At 35.4% G+C, this 10,624-nt stretch overlaps 2 protein-coding genes across 2 annotated transcripts; both read right to left on the bottom strand.

Moving 5' to 3' along the window:
• Nucleotides 1-1,181: 1,181 nt before the first annotated feature.
• LOC134839554 (gamma-interferon-inducible lysosomal thiol reductase-like) lies at nucleotides 1,182-7,862 on the bottom strand. Its single transcript, XM_063855143.1, has 5 exons — nucleotides 7,414-7,862; nucleotides 6,814-7,032; nucleotides 5,981-6,058; nucleotides 2,684-2,929; nucleotides 1,182-1,446 (listed from the first exon to the last, which is right to left on the bottom strand). The coding sequence occupies exons 1-5, from the start codon at nucleotides 7,591-7,593 to the stop codon at nucleotides 1,339-1,341; spliced, it is 831 nt and encodes a 276-aa protein (XP_063711213.1). The 5' UTR covers nucleotides 7,594-7,862; the 3' UTR covers nucleotides 1,182-1,338.
• Nucleotides 4,018-5,715, bottom strand: LOC134838887 (outer dynein arm-docking complex subunit 3-like). The gene has a single exon (XM_063854192.1). The coding sequence runs from the start codon at nucleotides 5,713-5,715 to the stop codon at nucleotides 4,018-4,020; it is 1,698 nt and encodes a 565-aa protein (XP_063710262.1).
• Nucleotides 7,863-10,624: the final 2,762 nt, after the last annotated feature.

Below are 10,624 nucleotides of genomic sequence, written 5' to 3'. Positions count from 1 at the left end.
ACGAAAGAACAAAGGAAGAACGAAGAGAGCGGCCTTGTTGCGGAATCTGCTTACAATACACAAAACACACATTTTCGAACCTTTTCGCAAAGTCGCAACATACGCAAAACACAATATAGATTGCGCAAAGTCACAATATGGGTCAGGCAAAGTCGCAATATGGGTCCCAAATTGGATAAATCCACGCTAACAAATCTAGGAACGTGTAAGTAGATGCAGAAACAGGTAAACAGATGCAGTGTTTTTTTTTTCTTTTTTAGAAAATATTTCTAAAATCTTACCATCAATCATTTCAGGCTTTTTAAATGACATGCGTAACAAACGGGTATCTACCCTGATGTAAGCACTCTTGTTTTTAATTTGAGTATATCTTAAAAAAGTTCTACAAAAAATAAGAAAAAAGCTTAATGCATTCATTAATCTTGAACAGATAATTTACTTTCGAGCATTTTTTTTGCAAAAGTATGAAAGTTTGAAATTTATCAATTTAATCATGCTCTGGTCTAAATCAAGCGCGATGCGAAGGTTTTATTTTTGATGCTGAAACCGTAACGCGATTTACATCCCGCACTACGAAACCAACCTAAATTGAACTGACGCAAGCTATAATGGTCATAATAATTTCGTTTCGATTTTTTTTTCAATTTTTACAATTCGCCTAATTTTTTTTACAAAATCAATTCGGCAGATTATGGGGCAGTCGGAACGTTCAAGGTTTTGCATTAATAGACGAGCAGTCTTGTTCAAATTACATCTGGGAAAACAGTTTTGAGGCATTTTTCTTTTTTTCCGGTTTTTTTTACACTAGAAATCCTGCACTGCATACGGTAAATGAAACATTCTGTGATTTTAGTTGATCTGATTCTCAATTTATTTCCTGAAAATTTAAATAAATCATCTGAAACAAAGTTGCTCTCCAATTTTTACACTTTGTGAATTTTCTTCACAAAAATAATTCGACAGATTAAAGGGCAGTCGGAACGTTCAGGGTTTTGCCCTGATATACGAGCAGCCTTGTTCAAATTACACATAGTAAAACCGTGTTGAGGCCTTTTTTCCCCGGGTTTTTACACTAAAAATCCAGCATTGTATGCGGTAAATGAAACAATCTGTGATTTTAGTTGACCTGAATCTCAATTTTTTTCCTGAAAATTTAAATAGATCATCTGAAACAAAGTTGCTCTTGGTGAAATATATCAAAATTCTTCATATCGGGTTATTTTGCAACATTCATCGAATTAAATTAAATAGATTTTAGTTTGAAAAGCAGGGAAGCTTTCTTCTGCTGATGATGACTGTATAAAGTATATGACGATTTTCAGTCTCTGGGATCTTTTGTTACTGGGTGCAAATGCTAGGTCTAACTGGCTCGCACAGTTCGGCGCAGAGAAGTTGCACAAAACCAGAGGGGTCCAGACCCATCGACTGCACTGTAGAGTTGGAATTCTGAAAAAAGTATATATTATATGGAGATCGTAAGACTAAGATTAATGGTAGCCAAGCAAAGAAAACTTCCTTTCAATTTTTTGTACCAATAAGAATGTTTAGAAGAAAAAATTTTTTTATCGAGAGGATCAATTTGCCAAATTGAAAGTTTTAAATGAACCAATTATTAGTGACCTTTATGGCTTATTCTAAATATCACTGATTCAATCAAATTCAGATTTAAAGCTTATACTCCAAATATCAGAAACAAATTTTTTTCTACTTTCGTCATTTTTAACTATCAAATTTCGAAGCAAAAGATATCACATTAAAGCTCTGTGACTTTCAAGAAACTTTCGCACTTTTTCTTAAAGTTATCCCATTTAAAGAAAATACATCAATAGGTAGTTTTTATTATTTTGCTCGGAATTCAGTTGAAAATTAGAATCCATTTTGAAACTAGAAGTAATTCTTTACACTTTTGCTGCTTGGAATTTGCCCTCTTTTTAACAAAAGAAATGATGTAAAGTTAAAAGAAATCAAAAGAAAACCGCAAAAAAATCAAAAGTCAACTTGAAAGAAGTTTAGCATTTTTTCCTGAAAAAAAAAATGAAAAAAAAAACCATCACGACCTAAATAAATAATAACAGCTCAAATAAATAATAACAGCGACCTAAATAAATAATAACAGCTCAAATAATAACAGCTCAAAACTTTTTTGTTCAAATGTTGGAATCTAACAAGCTAACTGTCGAAAAAAAAATGTATGATTTCATAAAATTTGTTTAGATTAATCCAACTTATTTCCCATTGATGTTCAGAAACTCAAGGGCATTATCTGACGACCCGAGGGTCCTTTAAGTGTTGCTCCCGTTCAATGTTGACTTAAAAATGTGTCGAATTTAGATGAAGTGTGTTTATCAGAAATGTGTTTATATTGGATCAGAGAAATTAATTCTTTCTCTTTTACACTTAATCAGTTATGCCAATGTGGTTTCAACCGAGAAAAAGTGGCTCTTTTTCCTTCCCCCCACCTCGCATATAAGCATGGATTTCAAGGTGTAACGACTGGTTTTACAATTTTGAGTATGAAGACTAAATATATTTGTCATGGCTCAATTAGTCCCTATGCCAAATTTTATAACAACCCGACAATGTGAACAGAAAAATTACTCTAAAAAAATTGCAGGTGGTGGGAAAAGGAAAACTAAAAGCCGAAAAAAATTCAAGCAACAAAAATTGAATGAAAAATACCAACTTTGTTCAATTCGAGCCAGGGTATGAAAGTGTGTCTATTGAACTCGGCCATCAGCTCCATATTCACCAAGTCAATACCTCCATCCTCGCCCGAATAGCAGCTATAGATCATGTCGTAGTCTATTCTGTTCACTGTGCTGCAGTACAGCCAGCTGTCGTAGGTCGCCTGGATACTTCCTCCTGTTCCCATCATACACGTTACTAGGTCCACGTACGCCTCATTCGTCAGCAGGTTGTACGCGCAGGCCTACAAAATATGAATTATATTTCAAAAGATTTAAGACCATTTATCCACGAGGGAAAGGACCAACATACGAGCAGTACAGCTCATCATGGCGAGCCGCTGTTGTACCCCTGTTAAAGAAATACCGGCAATTTTTTTTGTTTGTTTTCTGGGCTGGGTTTTAAAGTTTACCACCGCTTCCCAAAAATCACGGAGATTGGTATTCATTTAAAAATCAACATATGAAACGTTTAAAAGGATCTTGAAATCAAGTTTTTGTGTGAGTAAGTTTTCTACACCGGATTTTCAACTGCTGTCGATTTTAACAAGGAACTGTGTATCACAGAATGTTCCGACCATAGTCCTAAAAATTCTGAACATCTGAACAAAAAAATATAAATTAGACATATTCGACTTTATTAGTAAAATAGGCCGATTAGAAAACAGTTTCTGTAGCAAAAAAAATTTAAACAAAAAACGGTTTAATTTTTTCAAAAATTTTAATTTTCGAAGTTTTTGATGAGCAAAATGACGCTTAAAGCTCCAAAAACTAACTTTACTCGCATGAAACTAAGTTTTCTTGGCTTCAATGAAGAATAAATAAGCTATTGTAAGACTGGATGCTCACCTTATTAGCTCGAAGCTAAAGCAAAACTTCAAACCGGTTTTTCAAAGAGCTTTAAAACGATATATCACTCAATCCAGTCCGATGATTTATTGTGGTACCTAATTTTGCGTGGCAAACAAAAAAGAAGAAAAAAACTAAAACGAATAAAAAGTTCCTCCCCATTTTTCAAATGGTCGGAATAAAAACATCAAACGTCAACCTCGATAACTGATTTAAATTTATTGTATAAGAATGGGTATAAGTAAAATGGGGTATAAGTAAAGTTTGAAACAATTTAATTGTACTGTTTGTTATAAAAAAGATTGATGTGCTCAAAGTTTTTTATCGACTAATCCGCTGCAGAATATAAATATAAAAATAAAAAACAAATGAGAAAACATAATATTCTTTCTTTTAAACTGTCAAAATGTAATGCAAAAAAAATAATAATATTTATTGAACTTTTCTTTTAGGGCTTCTATGTTTTCTGAACAAGGTCTATTTTTTATCTGAATCGCTTCATAGGTTTCTTATTCGGCCGTCGACTGTTCTTTAAATCGATCAGCGACTGCGATGACCTTTTGATATCTTTTCGAGTCGGTATGTCGTCATCCGAAGCGTCGTCTTCTTCCGACGGATGGTAAGTCGCAGACTGATAGGGACCGACCCGAGTATTTGTCGGCGTCATTTTTTCTTGGACAGTTTTGTTGAAATCTGATTCTTCCATTTCTCGCAACACTTGTCGGGTGTCAGTATCTTCACCGATTTCACTGTAGATACTTTTAATTGTGTCTCTCACATTTTCCAACGATTCAGCTATACTGTCAACTTCGTGGTTTCGACCCGGCAACGATTGCTTTTGCGGCCTGTTTGATTTGAGACGACTTTGCCCTCCCTTTGCGGTGGACAATTTCTCTCGAATATGATCTACAGAATTTCGGATATCGCGTTGCGTCTCCCGGTTTTGAGAAAACCGACGTTCGGCGTCCGAGATCCGAGCCTTGTCAAAGTCGTAGTTTTCATCACTGTATTCGTCTTCCGAGCCAACTACACTTACTCTATTGGAAGCCATATCGTCCATGTATCTCAATTCTTCATAAGTATCCCGCAAACTCTGTTTTCTGCTTCTCATATCGTTGATGTCTTCAGAGTTTTTATCAATTTGGCTTTCGAGGGCGTCTTTGGTATCGTACTGACTCTTGAAATGATTGATCGCATCTTCATTTGAATACAAACCAGTTTTGTCTTTCACTCTTTGATTCACTTTTTCAATGTTGCTTAGCCTCTGTTCGGTTTCCTCGGCTTTCGTCCAGTTGGTCTTTTTCCGCTCTTCCAAATCCTCGTCAAAGTGATTTGCACCTGCTCGTTGTTCTTCCTGAACCAATCCTTCTAGGTGCTCTAATTCGCTTTCCCGTTTATCCGAAACTCTCTTTAAGTTACTTTTCTGTTTTTCGCGTATTTTCTTCGCTCCCTGAGCTTTCTGGTCTTGCATTTGCAAGTCCATTTTTGCGAATTCCTTCGACTGTTCGGCGTCTCGATGCAAGTCCTGCAAACCTCTCAATTCGTCTTCATTTTCTTCTATTTGATTATCGAGGTCTTCCAAATTTGTTAAATACATTTTGTTTTCTTCTCGCAAACTCTGCACAATTTTGAAGAAAAAGTTCTGAACTTCGTCAACTTCGGTATTCCGAAGCTTATATTTTTCGATGTCGGTTTGAATCATTCGGTTCTTGGATTTCTGTGAAGTCGGCAACGCGTCTCGACGGTTTGACCTGTCGGCTATTTCGTGCAGTTTTTTCATCCTTTCAACCAGATCGCTTAGCTCTTTGTCCTTCTTTTTGGTCAAATACTGGGCATAATTCAGTTTCTTAATTTGGTCACACTTTTTATTGTGTAACTCATCTATAGTGTCATCAGGCTCTTTGTTTTTAAAAGCTTCTTTCTTCATGTCGTGACCTTTGAAGACCTTGTTTAATGTTTCGTCATCACAAGTAGTGCTTTTTCTGAATTTATTGGCCAGTTCTTTATTTTCAGCCCTCAAAGCACTTATTTTGGCATCGTTGCTCTTGGAAGTGAAATCGGAACTCTCGATGAAAGCCCGTCTGTCGCCCTCTATAAGTTGAATTTTGGCAACTAATTCTGCAATTTCCTCTCCAATTTCATCCTTATCTTGTTTACTTTTTGACTTTTTTTTCGATGCCATCTTCGATTTTTTAAATTTAGATACAAAAATGAGTTTAAACAATATTGATGGTGAATTCAAAAAATCCGAAGAAAAATTTCAAAATGTAGTTCTATACTTTTTCAAACGAAGAAAACGTAAAATATGGCTTGGGTTCTGGGATAACTTTTGACTTTCGGAGTCATCAAAAGTCAAAACATGGGTCATTTACGTTCAATGTTCCTGGCACGTCGGGTCAATTGAGAACCAATTGAGAAAAAAAGTTTCTGGAAAAATGTTGACTAACCATAAACATGTTGGAGCGCACTTCTTGCATTCCGTGTTGACTGGCAAAGGCATACTGTCCATATCCGAGGTTGAAGCTCTGAAAGCCAAATTACAAAATCACAAAAAATTATAGAATTTTTTTTCAAGTTTATTGAGAGGGTTAAAGACAGGGGCGGATCTAGGATTTTCTCGAGGAGGTGGGGATTTTTTGAGATCTTCCGTTTCGGCCAAATTTTCTGGGCCGCAGGCAAAATTTTGAAAAAACTGTCCACAAAAAGGCGTCTTTAGGCACTTTTTGGAAAATTTTGACCAGAAAATCGCGTTTTTTCGGCGCGCGCTCCCCCCTCAAAATTAGTATATATTGGCGCCAAAGTCGCCTTTAGAAAAATTTTAGGGTCGGTCGGCCAAAAATGGATTTCTTAAAAAGTACCAAAGGGGGACCCTTTGGGTCGGCAGGGGGTCGAATCCCTGCGGGTGAGAAGAAGCGTCCGCCCCCGCACCCTTAAATCCGCCCTGATTAAAGAAGACAACAATTTTGAGCCTGTTTTGAACCTCGGTTAATCTCATGTCAATAACTAATAGATATTTGACAAGTAAAGAAATGAGCGGTTTTTGAGCATTTTTTTAAGCAAGATTTGAGCGGTTTGAGCGGTTTTTCCAAAAAAACTGCCCAAACCGCTCAAACCGCTCAAATCTTGCTGAAAAACCGCTCAAACCGCTCATATCTTGAGCGGTTTTTGAGCGGGATTTCGACCCGGGTTTGTTACTCAATTTTTCAACATTAGCGCAATCCTTTTTTAATATTTCAAACAACTCAATAAATGCTGATCACTAAGTGTTCTGGTCACCAACTTTAGCGTTGCCCCATGGAATGAGGTCCAGCGACAACACTGGCGAGAAAGACTGGTACTGGGGTCTGAGCACACTCGAGAAGAAGTGATTCGAATCCGGACACCCTGCCTCAAAGAACACAGTCAGCTCCAAATTGTACGCACAAGTTTCATTGCCAAGCTTGAAAGGACCCTTCTTTATGACATCGGCCCCTGAAGATCCACTGATGTCCAGGAACACCTGAAAAGAAACAATCGCCTACACCTGCTACTGCGAAAATTATAATTTTCAAGCCAACAAAACTGATTAAATGAAAAATTAAAAACAAATACAAAAATTAATTTGAATCACGAACTAAAAATAATATCACTTTCACTAAACTTATTGGATCCAATTTAATGGAACAAACCCAACATAAAACAATTATGTAGATCTAGCGTCTTTTGGACATTTTCTCGTTGTCTCCATGTTCACTTAGTGAGTTCTGGCTAAAATTTTTCGGTGATAAATTATAAAGTTTGTCATCGAGATAATTTAACAAATTTTTAAAATTAGCTTAACTTAGTTAAATAGCTATAAAAATTCTCAAAGGCACTATACTATGATGGTTGTGAAACTTACCAAGAGAGCTGCAACTACACAAGAGAACATCATGGCTGGCAGAATGATTTGAGCTAAGTTGACTTTCAAGATAACACAGTTGGATGTTTGTTTAATTTCTCGCGGATATCCTAACAAAAGAGTGTTCATTCTAAACTTCGTCCAAAAACTTTTGTTCAGCCGCGTTTTTCGGCCAAACATAACGACACAAAGGCAACTCGTTTGCTATTGTTTTCACGACGTTTCCGCATTATTTCAGCTCCCTGTCAAGTTTTCGAAAGCTAGATGTAAAGTTGTTTAGTATACCATTAGTAATAGTATGTCAATATTTTCTGGAAAAACAGCAGTAAATCTTTGAATTCGGAAATTAACATATGCAAAAAAAAATGTTCGCTTATCGTTTCATTTTGTGTTAATATTACATTGGCGGCGATGGACAAAACAATACACAAATTGATAACTGTTTTTTAATACATGTTGAAATGTACGAGTACACGATGCTGTGCATACTTTGCACGGCTTTTAAAATAATGTATATTTAAAAACGGTATCAAGAGGCAGCTTCAATACAAAAATATCGCTCTATTTTCCACCATCAAATGTCATAGTTTCAATCAACATGCCTACATTGGTGTGTTGCAATTAATATTGGCATTACTTTCTAGCAATCTTCCGTAAAAATTAGTCCAAAATCAGCTACGAGTAAAGGGAAAACGCGCTGAGCAAAAACTTAACATAGCGCGGTTCCAGATCCAAAGAAGGTGAAATTGTTGGATCATTTGCACATATCACCGTTTTTCAGTTTTCATTTCGTCCGAAAAACACAGATTACTATCTGACAGTAGCTTCCGAGGAGCACAATATCCAAGCAGCACCTTCCGAGTTATTATCGATGTTGCTGCTGTTTTTGAATTTTATGATCTGAGATTCTGATTCAATTTCTCAACTCAATAGTGATTACATGAAGGTATCTATAATTTTATTGCAAGTTTCAGCTCATTTTTTCCAGCCCTTAGCTAGTAAAACTGTAGCAATGAATCGCAAGCGCAAAATCATACAGTAATTTTGTAAAAAAAAAAATTACGAGGTTCTGAGTACACAAATCTTTGGAGTGTCTGGAACCCTGGAATTTGAAGACAAACCTTCAAACATAGTTGAAATTGTGATTGAAATCATTTTACCAAAAGGTTGAGGAACTTTCTAACAACAATTTGTAACATACATTTGTCACCACTTTAGTTTTCCCGTGTAATCTGCAATGAGCGATTAAAGCAGTTTGTTGCAGATTCCGTATTTGAAATTGCCTGGGTTGACCTCCATACACCGAAAATGCTTGTCATACAATTCCATACAACAAAACTTATTACCATAGAAATTCATACATCAAGTGTATGGAGAAAATGCTTGTCATACAATTTTCATACATTTTCGAAAAAGATTCCAAAAAAAAATTAAACCATTTCTGCGGCTTTTTGAGAACAGTTGAACAGACTGGTGGCAGAAAAAAAATGATTTAACTTTTTTTTGAAAAAAATGTTTACCATACAATTTCCATATACGGAAATTGTATGACTGGCATTTTTTGATGGCGACACAAAAAATTTGAAAAGTTGCCCCAAAATTATGTTTTTTTCAACCGCAAGTGGAGTTTTGTGCGCAAAAAACACTTTCGGAAAAAATTTCATTAGTCCTAAATACGGTAAAATTGTTTTTTTTTTCTTTCACTTAAAATTTTGTTATGAGAAACGCTGATAACTTTTATTTCTTTTGTATGGCGTATTTATGTATGCCTTAATCAATGTCTGATAATTTGAAAATCAAGACTTTAAAAAAATCGAATTTTGTACGCAAAAAAACACTTTCGGAAAAAATTTCATTAGTCCTAGATACGATAAAATTGTTTTTTTTTTCTTTTCACTTGAAATTTTTTTAGGAAAAACGCTGAAAATTCTTATTTCTTTTTTATGGCGTATTTATGTATGCCTTGATCAAAGTCTGATAATTTGAAAAATCAAGAATTTAAAATAATCATCCTTGAAAACATTTGCCAAAAAATAAAATTTGTTACTTTTGTTATATCATTTGTTGTGAAAGACAGCTGGAAGACAATTCAGGTCATTTTTTACGCATTGTAAATGTAAGACCGTCCAACTTTTGGTGCTTTGAGCAACCAAGGTCTTTGCCACTTGTGTTCGGTTGCAAACACAACCCAAAATTTTTCAGAAATTGAATTTAGAAGCAAAAAACAATTTTTTGGTATATGGAGAAAACACCTATTATACAATTTCCATTTATGGAAAAATGTTAATTTTCGAGATTTCATAAAAATTTTTGTACGTATGGAATTGTATGGATTTTTATGGAATTGTATGAAAAGAAATTTCCCATTTATGAGAACTGTATGTTAAGCAATTTTGATCAACCCGGGTGTATTAATAGTTTCCCACAAAAATGTCTTCAATTTGTTTGCTTAACTCGTTATTAAGTTCAATACATACATCCGGGGCCATTCTCATGCGCAACAGACCAAATGGGCAAAAACGCGTGGAACAAGGACTGAAAACAAGGTTAGCCAAATGTCATCTTTTAAAAAGAATCAATTGCCATTCAGTTAAAATGAATTAAATGAAGCAATGCTTTGCAACCTTCATAACGAAACCCTTGAAACACAAAATTTGAAAATTTGAAAAATTTGAAAATGTTGCATATTTCTTCCGTTTTTCTATTTGGCCTGTATCAATATGAAGTCCCTGGAAATGTTTTTTAACTTTCAGGTTTTCACGTTTTTTTCCAAATTTAGATAACTAAAATCTGCTAGGATTTTTTTCGCGCATTCGTTCCTTCGCATATGAGTGATGCCATCTTCCAATAACTTCTAGGTGGATGCAGCAAGCGTCAGTGGAGTCAGTCAATTTGCGCGGTTTCTGAAGACTTTTTCCCCATTATGCTTACAGAATGCGAATCCTGTTCACAAAACTCGGATTTCTTGTACAAAAAGCGGAATCTGCGACAACGGCAGCGACTGCCCGCATGAATAAATTTTAGTTTATAGATTCCACCAAGATCTTTGTTTTCCGCATTTTTCCCCGTCTCTGCCTTTTTGCTGATTTTGGATTTAATAGCTAAAAAATATTTTAATCACTTTTCTGTGGATTGCACATCGGCAAAAATCAAGTAAAAGTGGCCACGACTATACCGTTTTCAGCCTGTTGCGAAATCGACTAACAATTCA

This window comes from Symsagittifera roscoffensis, chromosome 2 (assembly GCF_963678635.1).
Source record: "Symsagittifera roscoffensis chromosome 2, txSymRosc1.1, whole genome shotgun sequence".
Taxonomy (NCBI): Eukaryota; Metazoa; Xenacoelomorpha; order Acoela; family Convolutidae; genus Symsagittifera; species Symsagittifera roscoffensis.
Note: the sequence above shows the minus strand (reverse complement) of the source record. Positions and strands in the feature narration are given on the sequence as shown.